The 19,849-nt window shown below is 45.1% G+C and overlaps 1 protein-coding gene across 2 annotated transcripts in view; it reads left to right on the forward strand.

Annotated features, from left to right (window-relative positions):
• Window positions 1–19,849, forward strand: part of MAP2K1 (mitogen-activated protein kinase kinase 1) — a 79,957-nt gene that overhangs the window by 38,593 nt on the left and 21,515 nt on the right. For both annotated transcript variants that reach the window (XM_025883549.2, XM_073877223.1), the window contains exons 3-5: window positions 1,064–1,210; window positions 11,225–11,302; window positions 11,868–11,919. In XM_025883549.2, the coding sequence (XP_025739334.1) occupies window positions 1,064–1,210; window positions 11,225–11,302; window positions 11,868–11,919 (277 nt within the window). The remainder of the gene's footprint in view (window positions 1–1,063; window positions 1,211–11,224; window positions 11,303–11,867; window positions 11,920–19,849) is intronic.

Consider the following 19,849-nt stretch of genomic DNA (forward strand, 5'->3'; position numbering starts at 1 on the left):
AAGTGGTTTGCCTGCGCTCCGGCCCTGCGGGCGCTTGACCTGCATCCCCCTGCAGTGTGGACATCTCTGCTCCCCGCCGTGGCCGGCGGTGTTGGAGCTGGACTTCCTGTCCACCCGGGGTCCTCCTCTTTCCATACACAGCCCCTGCTGTGGCAGGGCTGGGCTCTTCCGTGGTTCCCGGCACACGGTCTTTAATCCCGTCCGCATCCATTTGCTCGGCCGCCTCTTCCCTCTTCTCAAACAGTGCCCACAGCGGTAAGCACTGCTCCCATGTCCTCTGGCACTCCTTGTCTGTGACCCTTGCTAGGAGCTTAGTCTTACTCAGTAGCTGTTTTTTTTTTTTCTTTCTTAAGATTTATTTATTTGAGAGCGAGAGCATGAGACGGGGGAGGGTCGGAGGGAGAAGCAGACTCCCTGCTGAGCAGGGAGCCCGATGCGGGACTCGATCCCGGGACTCTAGAACATGACCTGAGCTGAAGGCAGTCGCCTAACCAACTGAGCCACCCAGGCACCCTTCATAGCTGTTTCATATGGCAGAGGTGTCTTGTCACCTGTCTTCCTGGGTGAAACCAGTGACAGCGTGAGGGGTACATAAGGTGGCACCTGAGGCCCCGGCTGAATCTCCACCACCTCAGGCTCCAGAGGTCAAGGGGCAGTCTCCTGGGCAGCTTAGGTCCGCATACCCAGTTCCTCCTACCCTTCCACCCCCACAGCCCTCGGGTGGCAGCCAGCCTTGACAAGGCTGCTTTTCCTTCCTCTCTCAGCTTCACAAATCCTTTGGGAGGAAACCCTCCATTCAGCTTTGTTCTTTGGAGGGGTGAGCCCCCCTTCCTCACTCTGGGCTCTAGGAGCAGAGGCACAGCTGCCCTCCCCTGGTTACAGCTCCCCCAGTACCAACACCTGCCTTGATAGGTTGGCACCGAGTGCTTTGGTTGGGGAGAAACTTGCCCGTGTTCTCTCTTCCTACTGTTAAGAGCTTAAGCATTGAAGAACGCTTCCATCCGTCCCTCCATGCATCCATATATTTTTAAAGCCTCTCTTCCCCCCACCTTTTTTTCCCCAGCTAATTCACCTGGAGATCAAACCTGCAATCCGGAACCAGATCATACGGGAGCTGCAGGTTCTACACGAGTGCAATTCCCCCTACATCGTTGGCTTCTATGGTGCGTTCTACAGCGATGGCGAGATCAGTATCTGCATGGAGCACATGGTATGTGGCAGCCTGTCAGCCTCTGGGGCAACGGCCTTGGAGTCGGAGGGCTCTGGGCTCGTCTTTGCTTTGGGAGGCACCTGGCTGCCTCCCTGTTCCTCCCTGGATCCACATCCCTGTCTTGGGCATCTGGGAAGCCTGACTCTACAACCTGGAGTAACCAAAAGACCACAGGCCTCTTTCCTAGGTCCCCTCCTCTCTTCAAAGAGAGGTGGCAGCAACCGGGTATCCCTGGTAGGTAGGCCTAGAGCACATCTCCCAGTTTTCTTGTCCCCAAGGTTTAGATATAGGGTGAAATCTGGTTAGTATAGTTTAAATCCATTTATGATGTGCAGTGTTGTGTGCTAGGTACCCGGTTCTGGGGTTATGGAGATGAGATATTCCTGTCTTCACAGTCTGTGGTCTGCTTGAAGGACAGTCTGGAGGGGTTCTTTGGGCGTACAGAGAAGTAATGCCACCTGATGCATATCAGAGAGGGCAAGTAAGGGGGCAGTTATGCGCTAATTGTGTGGATGTGAGCTGCCACTCTAAGTACCATTAGCTGCCTGGAGTCCCTTCCTCCTCTTCCCAGTGCCTAACTGTAACAGTAATGGCGTCCACAACAGTAATAATGCTAGCAATACTAACATGGATTAATGTGTTGGGTGTATATCATATCACGTACTCTCCAACGCAGATTAATATTTTATTGCATTTTCTCAACACCTCATTGGATGGGTAGATCATCTGCATTTTACAAATGAGGAGACTGAGGCTCAGAGAAGTGAATGACTTGCCCAAGGTCATGCAGCTGGTTAGCGGAATCAAAATTTAAACCGAGGCTGTTGGACCCCAGTGCCTGTACTTTGTTGAATCCACTGGATAGTGATTGGGCTCTGTTTCCATCCCTGATGCCAGAATTTCAGAGAGAGAGGCTGGCTTTGTGATCGCTATTTTTTCCTGTCCCCATGAGGCAACAGGGGACTTTGGAATCTGAGATGTTTATTCATATCTCCCTCAAGAGAGAGGTAGACACTGTCTTGTTTGCCACTGTGTCTCCAAAGCCCAGAATAGCCCTGGCACACAGCAGGTGCTCAATAATAATTTGTTTATAGACTGTCACCTTCTCGTCAGGACCTCGGGCAAGTTTCTTTCTGATTCTGTTTCCTCGTTTTGTAAAACGGCCATTACTCTGCCTACCTCCTTGTAGACTAATCCTCGAGGATTAGTGAAAATAACGGAGTCAGTCTTGGCGCACCGACTCCAGGCCTGTCTTCTGCGAACGGTAGTGCTTGCTTCATTCTTGATGGAGCCGAGAGCTGATGTGACTGCATCTGCGTGCTTCTGACTGCCGTGCTTTCAGTCCTCGGGCCGGCAGAGTGTCCCTCAGCAGCTCTGCTTCCTTCCTGATCCTGGATCTGCCCTGACCTCTGGAAAGACAGCCCCGGTGCCTGGTCGTAATGAACTCCAGGAGCACCCTCCCCGGGAGGTTTGTCCCTCACTGGTGCCCCATTATTTTGAATTTCTCTTCATGGTAACGATCAGGAAGTGCCGTGCACACTCTTGCAGGCATCTGCTGACTGGTGTGGTGCCATATGGAATGTAGAACCTGAAATGTCTTCTGCACGCCTGAAAGTTACTGAGAAAGCTCTCGTTCTTCTTGCTTGAACAGGAGTGAAACAGCCTCTGGGCGGCCTGTGAACATTGCTGGTTTGGTCCTCCCTCAGCCTTGGGGTGCTGATATTTTCTCCTTGGGTCTTAGCCTCACTTTGGTGGGGTGCGGCTCAGGGGGAGGGGGCTATTCCTTATGCTTTGGGTTTCTTGGGCTCTTGGTCCTGTTGATGGTTGGTTTTCTAGCTCTAGCTCAGAGTTTTGGAATGAAGATGTGTAACTGGCAGTAGAGGTCCTTGAAAACTAGAAGGGGAAGAGGCTGGAGGTAATGGTGAGAAACCAGTGATGGGGAAGGCCAGAGGAGCCTTTTTCCTCTCAGCTGTTGCCACGATAATGGAAGGCGGGTGGCAGCATGGCTAGACATAATAGTAACTAGCTTTCCCATTTTGCACCACTTGGTGAGTCCTTTCCATGTTATGTAAGTTATTAATCACATCAGCCCTCTCCTGTGAGACACAGTGTGGACCACCCTCCCCAAGGTGGAACAAGGCCTCTAGAGGCTTAGTAATTATAATTAGTTCTATAGCCAGTAAGTGTCAGAGAGCTTAATTCTAACTAGTGTCTCTAACCAGGTCTGCTTTCTTTAAATTTCATGCTCTCTCAGGATTTTCTCATCTGTGCAGAGAAATGTTTGGACCAGCTCTTCTCTGGGGGCTCTTCTGTTTTTGGCACTTGCCGCCAGTCAGGGTTTACGTGAGTTAGCTTGGGTTGGGCTTCATGAACACTTGTAGTGCCTGTAATGTGAAGGGTGCCACAGGAGCTGCTGGGGGGATGGGGACCCTGTGAGTGGCCTCTCTGCTCCCCAGAGCTGGTCACAGGCTGGATGGCTGTGCTCTAGGGCCTTCTTAGGTGAGGACTTCTGAGCACCGGCTCTGTGTCATCTCATGCCTGCTGTCTTCTGACCCATCAGGTAATTTCCTGAATTACCTCCACGTTCTGTGTCACTTGGTGTTCCCCCTTTGTTAGAGGAACCAGGATGCTATGTGTAGGGTGAGCATGGTTGAACTCCTGGGTGCTTGCCTCAGAGGTGAGGATTAGGCCCCAAACATTGATAGCCAGTGGCCTTTTTGTTTATTCAGAACTTGCTGGAACCTGTTCTATTAGCCTTATGCCACCTCTTGCCATTTGGAGTTCAGTCTTTTTATTTGTCTCAAATGCACCTGTAATGAGGCTTCCTTATTCGGGAATCCTTTATTCACTTTGGATTCATAGATATTGATCACAACCTTTGTGCCTCTTGCTCTGTCCTTCCCACCCAGCCTTTCCCTCCAGGAGGACAGGGGGACTCAGGACATGACAAGGGTTGGTTTCCCATTCTCTCAGCCCATTTCCAGTATCTGCAGGTCAGTTTTTCTCTCATGGATTTGGCTCTGCGGGCAGGGCAAGGTCCTCCCACATAAGCAGAAGATATCTCTGGAGTTACTCTGGGGAGCCTGCGCCTTGAAAACTGGCTTTCAGAAGCTGGGAGGGTCAAAACCTTTTGAGGGCCAAGCACAGGGTCTGGCATCTGTTGTGTGAAATGTGTTGAGGGACTGAATGAAGGAGGCCCAGATGGGGAGGGCATGGTCAGGTCTGCGGCGCAGTGGGAGAGAGTTAGGCCTAGGGTTTTCTGTTCCCAGGCATCCACAGGCCCCGAGAGCTCTGGAACAGTCTGTTGATACTAGTGGAGAGGCTCAGAACTACCAGAGACAGGACCGTGTAGTGAAGCTGTTGTGGCCTCAAGTCCAGGCAGCCGTGCTGCAGAGTAGCTTTCTGCTCTAGGCCTGGACCTTCTTACCCCTTCTTCGTCCCTGAGCAGGCCTTCCCACAGGAGAGCTCCTGTCCTGGCCTCCTCTGACAGGAAAGCTCTCTGACTGCTAGCAGCCACTTCTCTTTGGGGATTTCTGTTTTGTCTCAGCTTCCACATTTCAGAGGTGTAGTCCTGTAGGGCTCTGTTCATTAGCCACATCTCAACTTCAGAGGTTCTTGGCTTCTGTCTATGTCACTGTCTTTGTGTTCTTTGTCACTAACCTTTTCCCCCAACACTTTATTAACACAGTTTCGAACACAGCAAGGTATAATATACCCTGTAAGTCCACCACCCAGATTCTGCAGTTACTGCTTTGCCATATTTGCTTTACCACATACTGCCCATCTATCCCTTCCTTGCTCACATCATTTCTTAGATGCATTTTAAAACTAATTTGTGTCACTGGCATCCATTGGGCCCCATCTTCTAAAGCACTCAACCAAGGGCTGATTTTGCTAGAAAGAAGCTGTGCTTGCACTGCCCAGTCTGGATTTTTTGAGACCTGAGGGGTAAATGGATACCCCCTGATCAGGATAGGAATGCTTCTGCCTTGGGGGCAGTAGATTCCTGCTCAGGTGGTAGTTGAGCAACCAGGGAGCTGAGGATTCAGGATGGATGGTTCTCATGCAGGAGTAAAAGCTTTTGAGTTCTCTCTCTCTCTCTTTTTTTTTTTTTCCATAAAGCATTTGTCTCTTCTATAGAAAACCTTCACAAAAGCACCATTGATTTACTTAATAATTGGCTTCTAAAAATAAGCACAATTTCAGCAGCTTTAGTCAAGGAAGGCAAGTCCTTGGCAACAGTGAAGTGAAATTACAAGGTTGTAAGGTGAGTTGTAGGCAGCTCTGGGTAATTCTGACTGTGGTTCATGCTTCGTAAATCTTGCTAATAATCCCATTGTTCACACTGTAACTCTGCTTATAGCTGGGAAGGAGGTGAAAGGAAAGAGAGCCAAGGTTTCCTCCTTTTTTTTTTTTTTTTAAGATTTTATTTATTTATTTGACAGAGAGAGACATGGTAAGAGGGAACACAAGCAGGGGGAGTGGGAGAGGGAGAAGCAGGCTTCCCGCTGAGCAGGGAGCCCGATGCGGGGCTCGATCCCAGGACCCTGGGACCATGACTTGAGCCGAAGGCAGACACTTAGCGACTGAGCCACCCAGGCACCTCTCTTTTTTATTTTTATTTTTTTTTAAAAAGATTTTATTTATTTTTTGACAGAGAGTGCGAGAGCAGGAACACAAGCAGCGGGAGTGGGAGAGGGAGAAGGAGGCTTCCCAACGAAGCCCGATGCGGGGCTCGATCCCAGGACTCTGCAGTCATGACCCGAGCCGAAGGCAGACGCTTAAGGACTGAGCCACCCAGGCGCTCCCCTTTTCCTTTTTAATAGGACTATTTATCCCAATCTCCAGGGAAGGTGGGAGCCAGGCTGCCCTCTGTCCTAGGCTGTGGAACCTGAGAACCAAAGTTAGCATTTCTACCTCCTTTGAGTCAAATTTTGACAGTTGCTTTGTTACCTAGTTTTAACTGCATAGTCCTCCCTGATAATTAGGCAAAGCTGATCAAACAAAGGATCTGAAACCATATCCAACTGGAAGCAAAAGAGAAATGGCTTGGAAACTTTCTGCACTGGAGTCCCTCTTCCCATTGGTAAAGGAAATTGAGAGGTGCTATCATGTTTCTAGAAGCCTGCTGACTTGGGTGTGGTTACCTGGGCTCTGATGTCCTGATTTGGCCACCAGGGGCCTGCGGCATTGTGAAGGCGGCCAGGTTCACAGGTGACTCAAAACTCAGCCTGGATCACAGCTTGGGTAGGGCTCTTCCAAGGACTCTTGGAAAATAAATGGGTTTACAGGGGAGTTTTGTTTGGTTCTAGATTAATGATTCCACTCTCATGCCTGTGTGGGAATTCTGGCACATAGGCAATTTTAGGTTGAATTTCAGGATCTTCCATCATGCTCTTTGGTTGACTGACCCACCCCCCATTGATTCTGATTAGAAGACAAACATGTTCAGGGGTACTAGTGTGCATTTGAGAATTCACACTTGTACTGCTTTTCCCTCAGCATCTGTGATCCAGAGTTGACTGTGACAGAGAGTGATTGGTCCAAATGCTCCTTTCCATAAGCATAGGATTTTTAAGTGGATAATCTATTTTTAACATTGTTTTAGGAGACATTTCCTGAGGGGTCTGTATCCCTGAATCAATCTTACTTATTTTCTCACCTCCTCTAGAAAGAAAACAGTGTTGTATCTTAGACTGCCCTTGCACAAACTGGACGTTTAGTAAATACTGTTAATTGATTTGCAGATTTAATTCTCCATTTTCATAAAGGAGTTCAATAATTTAAAAAGGTAAAACATTTATTCATTGTGGAAAATTTATAAACAATAGAAGAGCTCAAAGAAGAAACGATCTTGCAACAAAAATCCCTCATCGTCTTACTACCTAGACTGGAAATAACCATTGGTAACATTTTGGATGTTCTGGTTTTGTGTGTGTACACACTTTTTTATGTCTAAAGAAGTGTGAATATGGGATGCCTGGGTGGCTCAGTCGGTTAAGCGTCTGCCTTCAGCTCAGGTCATGATCCCAGGGTCCTGGGATCGAATTCCTCGTCGGGCTCCCTGCTCAGCGCGGAGCCTGCTTCTCCCTCAGCCGCTCCCCCTGCTTGTGCTTGCACTCTCTCCCTCTGACAAATAAGCAAAATCTTAAAAAAAAAATCATTTATAAAAAAAAAGTGGGAATATGTTCAGTCCTTCTCTTTATCATGTTGTGCCTTGTTCTGTGACCTTACGCTCCCCGACTGTGTCATTGAGGCTGGTGGTTTTGGAGGCAGGAAGCATACAGAGATGTCTCTCTGCTTGGCCACATCTTGCCACCTCAGGTGCGGTTTCCATGTCCCTCCTGCTGCCAGCTCTTCACTTAGCCACTTCCTCCTCCGAGCACTCGGAGTGATGTCTGTTCTCCTCATTCAACTGTTTGTTCCCTGCCTTGTGTCAGAGGAGGATTTAAGGTGCCTTGCCTCATTGTGTTTTTCTCTATATTTATAGGTTTTTTCCATCCCTAGTTTCTCACCTGTCCCTATGCCTTTCACAGAGGTGATTAATAAATGATAAATGACATTGGTAACTGCTCAGTATAGATGAGATACTTTAAAAATCAGTCTCTCTCTCTCAAATAAGTAAATCTTTAAAAAAAAAAATGGGGCGCTTGGGTGGCGCAGTCGGTTGAACATCCAACTCTTGAATTCAGCTCAGGTCGTGATCTCAGTGTCATGAGATCGAGCCCCGCGTTGGGATCTGCACTCAGCGGGGCATCTGCTTGGGTTTTCTCTCTCCCTCTACCCCTCGCCCTGTTCGCATGTGCTCACGTGTGCATGTGTGGTCTCTCTCTCAAAATAAATAAATAAATCTTGAAAAATCAGTCTAAGTTTGCAGGAATTGTCTCTACTTCTGAGGATGTTTTTATTTATTTATTTTTATTTATTTATTTTTTAAAGATTTTATTTATTTGACAGACACAGCGAGAGAGGAAACACAAGCAGGGGGAGTGGGAAAGGGAGAAGCGGGCCTCCCGCCGAGCAGGGAGCCCGATGCAGGGCTTGATCCCAGGACCCTGGGATCATGACCTGAGCCGAAGGCAGTTGCCTAGCCAACTGAGCCACCCAGGTGCCCCTGAGGGTGTTTTTAAATTATGGCTGATAACTGGCAACCCTTGAAGCCAGAAGGATATGAACCTGGTCCTGCCTCACTACATCAGGGTTCCCTGAGTGAAGCTTTTCTTCAGAATCCTAGGTTACAATGTAGAATCCATGAATGGGAAGGCCCTGGTGTGAGAGCCCGAAAGAGGCTGGCTTCATACCCCATGCGTGTCGTGTCTCGTATTCTACCTTTCCACCACCTCAGTCCAGGGTCAGGCCATGTCACTTCCTGCTCATCAGCTCCTTCATGCTCTCCCTGCTCTTTCTCTTGGCTGCTGTGGTTTTCATCTGAAAGCAGGCAGCCTTCTGTCTCCATCACAAAGGCATGTCTTGGTTTTCTGGTGGGGCTCCATGACCTGGTCACAGATAGGTGTTCCTGGCCTGACCCATCCCTGCATTTCTTCATGCACCCACGGGGAAGTGAACCACATGTCCTCCCAGGAGGACTAAGCAGTCAGGTTTCTCTGCTTTTGATCTGATTGAAATACTTGTTCTTCCTCTGCCATTCCAGGTATAGAAATCACATTCATTTTTTGAATAAGACGTCAACTCAAATTTCATCTTCTTCTTTTTTTAAAAGATTTTATTTATTTGACGAGGGGGCGGGAAGGGGCAGAGGGAGAGAATCTCAAGCAGACTCCCTGCTGAGCGTGGAGCCCGATGTAGGGCTCCATCTCACGACCTCTGAGATCATGACCTGAGCCGAAATCAACAGTTGGACCTGTAACTGACTGAGCCACCCAGGCGCCCCTCAAGTGCCTTTTTCTACTCTTTCGTTTTTTTTTTTTTTTTAGTATTTGAGAGAGAGAGAGAGAGAGCGAGAGAGAGCACAAGCAGGGTGAAGGGCAGAGGGAGAAGCGCAGGGAGCCCAATGCAGGACTCGATCCCGGGACTCTGGGACCATGACCCGAGCTGAAAGCAGTTGCCCAACCAGCTGAGCCACCCAGGCACCCCTTCTTGTCTCTTTTTAAAAAAATTTATAATTTAAATTCAATTTAATTAACATATAGCATATTATTAGTTTCAGAGGTAGAATTTAGAGATTTATCAGTTGCATATAACACCCGGTGCTCACTGCATCAAGTGCCCTCCTTAATGCCCATCACCCAGTTACCTCATCCCCCCACTCACCTCCCCTCCAGCAACCCTGTTTGTTTCTTATAGTTAAGAATCTCTTACGGTTTGTCTCCCTCTCTGTTTCTGTCTTAATTTATTTTTCCTTCCCTTCCCCTATGTTCATCATTTTTGTTTCTTAAATTCCACACGAGTGAAATCATATGATATTTGTGTTTCTCCAACTGACTTATTTCGCTTAGCATAATATCCTCTAGCTTCATCCATGTCATTGCAAATGGCATGAGTTCATTGTTTTTGATGGCTGTGTAATATTACACACACACACACACGTCTTCTTTATCCATTCATCTGTTGATGGACATCTGGGCTCTTCCCATATTTTGGCTGTTGTGGACATTGCTGCTATAAACATTGGGGTGCATGTGCCCCTTCGAATCACCTTGTTTGTATCCTTTGGATAAACACCTAGTAGTGCAATTGCTGGGTCATAGGGTAGCTCTATTTTTTACTTTTTGAGGAACCTCAATACTGTTTTCCAGAATGGCTACACCAGTTTGTATTCCCACCAACAGTGTAAGGGGGTTCCCCTTTCTCTGCATCCTTGCCAACATCTGTTGTTTCCTGACTTGTTAATTTTAGCCAACAAATGCCATTTTATAAAGTGAAGTCAGAATTACTTCTCTCTTCTGCATGTGTAACACTTTTCTTAAGAATTTATTCTGTTTTGTTATATTAGGAATTGTATTTATAGTTTGTACTTTTTTTAAAGATTTTACTTATTTATTTGAGAGTGAGTGAGTGAGAGAGCATGAGTGGGGGGAGGGAGGGTGGGGAGAAGGGGCAGAGGGGCAGAAGGAGAGGGAGAAGCAGACTCCCCACTGAGCAGGGAGCCCGACTTGGGGCTCAATCCCAGGACCCCCCTGGGATCATGACCTGAGCTGAAGGCAGACGCTTAACCAACTGAACCACCCAGGCGCCCCTGTACAATTATTGAGGTTGGGAACTAGGTCTTTTTTTGTATCTCTTTCCTCCATAGAACCTAACACACTTCATAACACTTGGTAGGATTTGTGGAATGAATTATTTTTTTCTGTGACATTTTTTCTTTTGATTTTATTAACTATGATTTTTTAGCATAATACCAAATACAAGTTGTGACTTATATGCTGGTGGTAAAATGGCTGACATTTATCGAGCATTTACTATGGGCTAGACGTTATCCTGAGTGCTTTATATGTATTAGCTTGTTTAATACTTATAGTAGCCCTATGATTATTATAGTAGCGTTAAAATATCACCCCCATTTTACAAGTTGTGAGTAACATGGTCAAAGTTCCCTTGATAGTAAGTGGCAGAGTTGGTGGGATGTGAATTTAGACAGTTTGCCTCTAGAGCCTCTGGTCCTAACCATATACTGTTCTGTCAGTTCAGCACAAACCTTTTTTTTTAAAGATTTTATTTTTAAGTAATCTCTGCACCCAGTGTGGGGCTCGAACTCACAACTCCTAGATCAAGAGTCATGTCTTCTACCGACCGAGTCAGCCAAGTGCCCCAACAAAGCTTTTTTTGATCCCTGAATTGGTAGTTCATTTAACAGTTATTCATACGATTTGAGTTTTTGGTTATTTGATCCCTCCCACATGTTTTGCATTTCTGTCTTTGAGGTCTGGAGCAAATCAAAAGGTACCCTTCCAGGGGGATTTGCCACGCATGAGATACACTTCCCTGCTTAAGTTTAACACTTGAAAGAATAGTTAGAAACACTGTCACTAAATGGGCTCGTTTTCTTTTTCTTAGGATGGGGGTTCCTTGGATCAAGTCCTGAAGAAAGCTGGAAGAATTCCTGAACAAATTTTAGGAAAAGTTAGCATTGCTGTGAGTATATTGTGCAATTTTTCTTCCAAGCCCCCTCACTGAGAAGTTAATGAGTTGGCAGGAAATGGACAAGGGAGGAAGATAATTAAGTCAATCAAGGGAAAGTTTATAAGAAAAGTAGGGTCTTCAGTCTAGAATTTTCCATGTCTAGATTCTAGATACAATATTCTCTCTCTCTCTCTCTTTCTTTCTCATCAGAACTAGAAAAGTGAGTTTCTTTATATTAAAATCTGTGTCTGCAGAAACAGGACAGGGTGTGCAAAAGAATTCCCATTTTGTGGCGTGAGAAAGCCTCTTTTTATATTGCAGCTTTAGAAAACGAATTCAAGCACAGGGGTTTTTAAAGTTGTCTAAACTTGCAATAATCAATGTTGCTTAAAGTAACTCTATACTATGTAAAAAAGGTGGTTTCTTGATAAGACAGGTTAAAAATCAAATAAAAAATAAGGGAAGAAGGCAAATTTGTGATGTTAGATGAAATATTTTCTAGATCATTTTAGAATACAGAGGCTGACTAACCACCATCATTTCAGTTTCCCATCTTGTGACATTGTCTTTCCTCTAGGTAATAAAAGGTCTGACATACCTGAGGGAGAAGCACAAGATAATGCACAGAGGTAAGAAGTTACTTGCTAGTTATTATGTTTTGAATTTTAGCTGAAATTGAAAAGTTGTTGCATTCTCTTTTGTGTTTGTTTCAGTGTAAAAGCCACTGAATAGTGTTTTTAATCTTTATAACAAGTCTTTGACTAGTTAGTTATTTAGTTTGAAGTAAGCTTACCTCCAGCATGGGCCTTGAACTCAAGACCCTGAGATCAAGAGTTGCATCCTCTACTGACATGCAGTCTCTAGACATTCCAGTAGGTGTGGAGCTATATCTCATTGTGATCTGAATTTACGTCTCCCTAATGACTAATGACGTTGAGTATCTTTTCATGTGCTTATATGCCACCCATATATCTTCATTAGTAAGGCATCTGTTCAAAGGTTTACCCATTTTCCCAGTTGGGTTATTTTTTATTATTAATTTTTAAGAGGTCTTTATATATTCTAGACAGTGCTACTTGACAGATAAATGTTTTGCCAATATTTTCTCTTAGTCTGTGGCTTGCCTTTTCATTTTTGTATCTTTTGAAAAGCAAATGTTTTTTATTTAGATGAAGTTCAATTTCTTGATTTTTTTTTCCCTTTAGACTTTGTTGTGCCTTTTGTGTCCCATTTAAAAACTCTTTGCTGAAGCAGAGGTCACTAAGATAGTCTGTGTTTTCTTTCAGACGTTTTACAGCTTTAATTCATACAGTTAGGCCTATGATCCACTGAGAGTTCATTTTTCTCTATGGTACGAGATAAGAGTAAGGGTTCAATTTTGGGCACATGGATGTACAACTGTTACAACAACATTTGTTGACAAGTTATTCTTCCTCTGTCGAACTACCTTGGAATCTTTGTCAGAAATCAACTGACTATATAGGTAAATGTCTACTTCTGAATTCTTTTCTGTTCTCTCTATTATGTTTAACTTCACACCAACACAACACTACCGATTATCACAGCTTTATAGTAAGTCTGGAAATCAGGTGGTCTAAGTGCCCCAACTTTGTTTTCCTTCAAAGCTGTTTGGGCTCTTCTAGGTCCTTTGCATTTCCATATATATTTTAGACATAACTTGTCAATTCTACAAAAAAAGGTTATTGGGATTTTCATTGGGATGGCCTTCAATCTACAGATCAAATAAAGCAAAACCAACACCTTAACAACCCTGATGGTGGTGGTTGCATAACGTGGGAATGTATTTACTGCCAGAACTGTATGCTTAAACACAGTTAAAATGGTAAATTTTATGTTACGCATATTTTTTTGAAAAAAAACACCAATTTTAGCAATCTGTCACCTAATCTACAGTGGCTCCTAAGCTGGCCAGTTGATTCCATCAGCCCACTTCACTCCTCCTCAGCCCTCCCTCCTCATGCCTGTCACCATTAACACACTGTGGCTGGACAGACGTGGTCCACAGCCCTGTGTTCTCCATTCTTCTGTCCTCTGGCTTCTTCAGCTTTTTTTTTTTCCTAATAAACTTTATTGAGGTATAATTTATATACCATAAAATACAGCCACTTTAGTGGAAGGTTTGATATTTGATGTTTGATAAATCCATGCATGCATCTAGTACCATAATTAAGATAGAACATTTCCACCACCCCAGAAGTACCCTTGCGCTTCTGATACTCATTTTTCCTTAGACCCTCAGGCAACCACTGATGTACTTTCTATCAATATAGATTTGTCGTTACTTTCTCTGTTTTATATGGATGGAAATAGTTTGTACTGTTTTTTAAGATTTTATTTATTTGAGAGAGAGAGAGAGGGAGGGAGAGAGCACAAGGGGTGGGGGGCTGCAGAGGGACAAGCAGACTCCTTGCTGTGAGCACAGAGCCCGATGCAGGGCTCCATCCCAGGACCCTAGGATCATGACCCAAGTCAAAGACAGATGCTTAACTGACTGAGCCACCCAGGCGCCCCCTGTGTGCTGCTTTTTATGTAATTCTAGAAATTACAAACTGATCTGTAGTGATGAAATGCAAACCAGTGGTTGCCTGGGGAGTGAGGGAAGGGGGGAAGGGGAGAATTAGAGGGGCATAAGAAAACTTTTGGGGGTAATATGTTTATAATCTTGATTGTGGTGATGATCACATATATATATTCGTCAAATGATACACTTTAAGTATATGGGGTTTACTGTGTGAAAATTATATACCAGTAGGGGTGCCTGGGTGGCTCGGTCAGTTAAGCGTCTGATTCTTGGTTTCAGCTCAGGTCATGATCTCAGGGTCATGGGTGGGATCGAGCCCCGTTTCAGGCTCCGAGCTCAGTAGGGAGTCTGCTTGAGATTTTCTCTCTCTCTCCCTCTGCCCCTCCCGGGCTTGGTCTCTCTCTCTCTCTCTCTCTCTCTCTCTCAAGTAAGTAAATAAATCTTAAAGAGAAAATTATATACTAATAAAGCTGTAGAAAACCAAAGAGCAAAAAAAAAAAAAATAGTGAAGTTGCTGAAAACAGTGATAAAGCAAGTTTCTTAAAAGCAGCCAGGGAAAGGGGCAACCACTTTGAAAGAGAGTTTGGTAGTTTCTCTTAAAATTAAAACATACAACCAATCCATCAACTCCATATCTCAGTATTGACTTAAGAGAAATGAATACATTTGTCCGCATAAAGACTTGTGCACAAATATTCATAGTATCTTTATTCACAATAGACCCAAACTAGAACAAACAAAATATTCATCATCAGATGAGTGAATAAACAAATTTTGATATATTTAAACAACAGAATGCAACTCAACAATAAAAATGAACAAACTGTTGATACAGTTTGGATGAATCTCAAAAACATTATGCTGAGTAAAAGAAGGCCTAGACAAAAGAATATATACTGTAGGATTCCACTATATGACTGTCTAGGACAGATGTAATTAATCCACAGTAACATAGTAATAAAGTAGATTAGTGGTTGCCTGAGGGTGTTGGGGGCTGGAGTGGGGATCGCTTTCAAAGGATATGAGGGAACTTTCTGGAGTAATCAAAATATTAAATCTTGATTTTGGTGGTGGGTTCACAGGGGTATACTGTATTCAAAATGCATCAAAGTATACGCTTAAAATGCAAAACTGTAGAAAGCTTCCTACTTTCTAACTGCAATAGCTACCACTTTGTCCTTTTTCTAGTGGTAATTAAGAAAAATATCAATAAGGAGGTACAGTATGACTGGTGTGGGAAACAGTTTTCCAGCAGTATATGGAACTTAATCTGGTTTTTTTTTCCCCCAGACCTCTGAGTTCCAGGATAGAATATTCTAGTGTACTTATTTCTAGGAAATAGGAGTAGCTGAAAGGAGAGGAAAAGTTAACATTTCTTGAGCATAGAGTTGTGTTTGAGGGCTGCAAATGACATAAATCTCACTTAGCGGGACCCATGAGGGACCATCAGTGTTGTAGAAGGATCTGGTGGAGGAAAGTCATTGTATCTATAAAATAGAGTCCTCTTGCCTACTCCTAGATTGCTGTGAGGATTTAGGAAATTACATATGGAAACTGCAACTAGCAAAATGGCTTGCATAAAGAGGGGCCTAAAAGTGAATTGCCTTCCTTCTACCTTTATGTAGTTTGTGAAGAAATGAAGACCCAGTGAGACTGAATTCCTTTTATGAGCTGGACCTTTGTGTGCGGCTTGCTTTTGGTCTTATTACTGCCTTTCCTGGGAATGCTTACTTCCCACCCCCACCCCCTCCCTCATACTCATACCTTTTCTAGGCTTAGTCTGCTCATCTTTTAAAGTATAGCCCTGAGGCTTGGGAATCTGCCAGTTAAGTTCAAATCTTAAGTCTCTTACAAACAGGGTGTATAAACTCTGAGTTATTTATTCATCTGTAAAGTGAGGAGAGTTCATGCCAAAGGGCAGTAATTGCAAATTACACACATATTTTGTATATTTGTGAGGATTAAGAGGGCGGCCTCACATAAATCATTAATAAATAATGTTACTGTTTAGCTTAGTTATATTGTTACTATAGTAATAATGTGACTGTTTAGTTCAGACATCTCTTCCAAGAAGCGTTCCCATGAGCCAACCCTTTCCCAAAGCAGATGAAGTGCTTTGCGTCTGTATTTCTTTGGCACAGTGTCTGTCCCTTTCTTGCTGTAATAGATACTGACTGTTTATTGAGGGCCTATTAGGTACCATGTGCTGTATTACGTGCTTTAGCTACTTTGCTCATTTATTGGTCACACTGACCTTGTGCTGGGTCTCTTTTGCCTACATTACCGATGTGGAAACTGCGGCTCAGAGTTTGTTTTTCTCTCACTTGTCGGTGGTATCTTCCAAGTCAGGAGCCATGTCTCCTTCATCTCTGCATCCCCGGCCCCTAACATGACAGCAGACAATGGCTCACCCTTCAAGGGTTGTTAAATGGGTGGATGTGTGATTAACTTGTGCCAGAACACACAGGAATCAGCAGTGAACCCGGGCCAAGAAGCCGTGTCTCCTGCTCCTAACACAGTCATTAATCTAGGCCTGGGTTTTTCTCTTTCTGTTGCCTTCCATGTACCGAGCGCTGTGTGTTTGATGGAGAGCTCTGACTTATTTCTGTTCCAGAGAGAGGAAAGTTCCAGCTCATTCTTGGAATAACCAACTTGCTTTTCCCTTTTGCCTGGTGCTGCCCCACTTTCTTAGGAATTTCTTTTCTGGCTCCACCAATTACTCTTCTTTGGCATGAAGAGCTGCTCTGTGAGCCAGACGGGTCTCTGGACAGATATCTTTGGTGGAGATTTCATTCCTTGCCCAGCCAAGAAGGGGAAGTCACTTGGACTTCTGCAATAAGCGGTGCGCACAGGCAGCTTGGCCTGACTGCTTCGCGGTTCAGACTCCTGCTGTCATTCGTCTTTTCCAGAAGCCCCGAAGGAATTCACTGGGAGGCCTGGGCTGTGGAATGGTCTTCTTGCACAATGTGATTCCTGAGCAAGAAGAACAATGAGTGGATGATTCCTGGAAACCTGAGTTAGGGTGACAATGGGACAGTCTCCCTGCCTCTGTCTTTAGGCTTCCTTGCTGCCAGTAAGTTTTTCCTCTGGTCTAAATATATTCTTTCCTGATGAAATTTAAACTCTGTGTTTCTTCTTGTTATGTCCTTGAGGAGAAATGGGGAAGAATGAAGAGGCTTTTTCTCTGCCTCACATTTTTCTTTATTCCTACTTGTTGATACTGACTTACTGGTGATAACTTAGTGAGTATTTCAGTGAGCTTTCACTGTGGGATAAACCAGCCCAACACTGGAATACACCAGCCCAGCACTTAGTAGTTTATTTGTTTTTATTTTTTATTTTTTTAAAGGTTTCATTTATTTGTCAGAGAGAGACAGCACAAGCAGGGGGAGCTGCAGGCAGAGGGAGAGGGAGAAGCAGACTCCCCGCTGAGCAGGGAGCCCGATGCGGGACTTGATCCCACGACCCTGGGATTGTGACCTGAGCTGAAGGCAGACATTTAACCAACTGAGGCTCCCAGATCTCCCAGCACTTAGTGGTTTAAAAATAGTAGTGTTTAGGGGCGCCTGGGGGCTCAGTCGGTTGCGTATGTGATTCTTGGTTTTGTTTCAAGTCATGATCTCACGGGTCGTGAGATAGAGCCCCATGTCGGGCCCCATGCTCAGCGAGGAGTCTGCTCAAGATTCTCTGTCTCTCTGCCCCTCCCCCTGCTTGCTCTCTCTCAGATATCTTTAAAAAAAAGAGAGAGAGAGAAAAACAGCAGTGTATTACTTTCTATAATTTTGTGGGTTGGTAGGGCCTCTTTCCTCATGTTTTCACTCATCCTCTGAGACGGTAACGCCCTGGCTTCTTTCCACAATGGTTTTGGGGTTGAAACTACAACTGAAGTAGTAGGAGGGGTAACTCTAATCAAGCACCATTTAAACCTCTGCTTCCAACAGGTTCGTTAATGTCCTGTTGGCTAAAAAAAAAAAAAAAAAAAAAAAAAAAAAGTCATGTGATCAAGTCAGGACTTAAAACGTAGAGGGATAGATTCTGTGTCGTTGGGAGCAGCTACAAAATATTATGGCCACAGTTTTTTCACTCTATCCTGGTGACAAAAGTTCAGCATTTGAATTCTGACTGTGCTACTTAATGTGAAACCTTGGGCAAGTTAATTTAACTTCTCCAAGCCTCAGGGGAATGGAGAAAATAGTCCACCTACAGGGCTCTGAGGATTGAGATAATGCCTACAAAGCACTTAAAATAGTGCTTGACCGACATAGTCGACATATATGTTACTGCTGCTTAGCAGATGAATTAGTAGGTTTTTATGATTGCCAGATGCTGGCTTAAGCATCTCAAAACTTTTTTTTTTAAGGATTTTTATTTATTTGTCAGACAGAGAGCACAAGCAGGGGAGTGGCAGGCAGAGGGAGAAGCAAGCTTCCCGCAGAGCAGGGAGCCCAGTGCGGGACTCGATCCCAGGACCCTGGGATCATGACCTGAGCCGAAGGCAGACGCTTAACCGACTGAGCCACCCAGACGTCCCAGCATCTCAAAACTCTTAAATGTTTTGAGATCTGGGAAAGTTAAGAGAATTTTTTGAAGAGCTGGACCCACACACTTGAGTGGGGCAGGAACCAGGGCTACTCTGGTTGGGAGGCTGGGTTGCATCAGCAGAAAAGCAACTGCCCTCAGTCCCCAGCTAGCTTCCACGATTGCTGCTGCTGGTCCCATTCAGCCTTCTTAGCCTCATGGCGGGTGTGGGAGTAATTAATGTCAGTGATGTAAAATGAGGCACACTTGTACTCACCAATTGCTTTTTCATTGAGAGGAAGAGCCATACTGGTAGTTGAGGGGGGGTGGCGGGATACTCTTTTTCCAGCTGGGTAGCAGTCTCTTGAAAGTTTTTCATTTATCTTTAGTCGACCTGGTGAGTTGAAGGACCCTTGGTCCTAGTGAGATACCCTGCTGGGGGCATGCATGTGGCTAGCTTTCCTACATTTCTGATGTGTCCATGCTGGGTGCAAACCAGGTTCTCACCCTCGTTCCTGATGTGATGTGTCTTTGCCGCCCCAGAGTGGGACTCCGTAGGCAGGACTAGTGCAGCTGACATGCCCAGTGTCTGAAGTGCTGGCTGGCTGTTCTGGACTCTGCATCTGCAGGGCACCAGTTCGCTCTGATCCTGTAGCTGGTGTGCAGGCGTACAAGAACACCGGGCTCTGGGGGTTCCAAACAGACCAGGTTTGGCCACTGGCTGCTGACAAAATCCAAAGGCAGAGAGAGGACTGGTGGTGAAAAAAGAAAGGAATTTATTCCAGTGAGGCCGACACCAGGAAGATGGTGGACTGGTGTCTCCAAAGTGCTGAAAACACATTCAGGTGTTTTTTTGTTTTGTTTTGTTTTTTTTAAGATTTTATTTATTTATTTGAGAGAGAGCGAGCACACGAGAGAGAAGAGAGCGAGCGCACACAAGCCAAGGGGAGAGGCAAAGGGAGAAGCAGAGCAGGGAGCCCGATGCGGGGCTCGATCCCAGGACCCTGAGATCATGACCTGAGCTGAAGGCAGACGCTTAACTGACTGAGTCACCCAGGTGCCCCACTTTCAGGTTTATTGAAGGAAAATGTGGGACAAAGGTTGGTGGGTACGTGCAGGTGGGCAGTAAAGGTCAGATTGATCATTGTCTTGGGGTCACACAGGGTCTTGCTGGCGTCAGGGCAGTCCCTATTGCTTGAGGGGATTGTTCCCATCACAGGATGCTTTGCCCTCCAGGTCTTTTGCCTGAGTTAGAAGATGAGCTGGAAAGAAGAACTTACTCAATTAGAAAGAACAGAGTGAGGTCGAGGAGGTAGTTGAGGTCCTCTGTCAGTCTGTCCTGGTGTTGTGAAGACATCGTATTCTCTTTCCCTTGGGTGTTCAAAGGGCGAAGCATCCTGTATGGCTCATGCTGGTGTGTGTGGTTTGTGGGCTGTTGATCAGGGAGTGGGTGTTAGATATGTGCGCCCCCTGGGACTTAAGTTGTGTCTGGAATCTCT

Source organism: Callorhinus ursinus, unplaced genomic scaffold (genome assembly GCF_003265705.2).
Source record: "Callorhinus ursinus isolate GAN/ISIS: 27379988/994484 unplaced genomic scaffold, GSC_fseal_2.0 scaffold25, whole genome shotgun sequence".
Taxonomy (NCBI): Eukaryota; Metazoa; Chordata; class Mammalia; order Carnivora; family Otariidae; genus Callorhinus; species Callorhinus ursinus.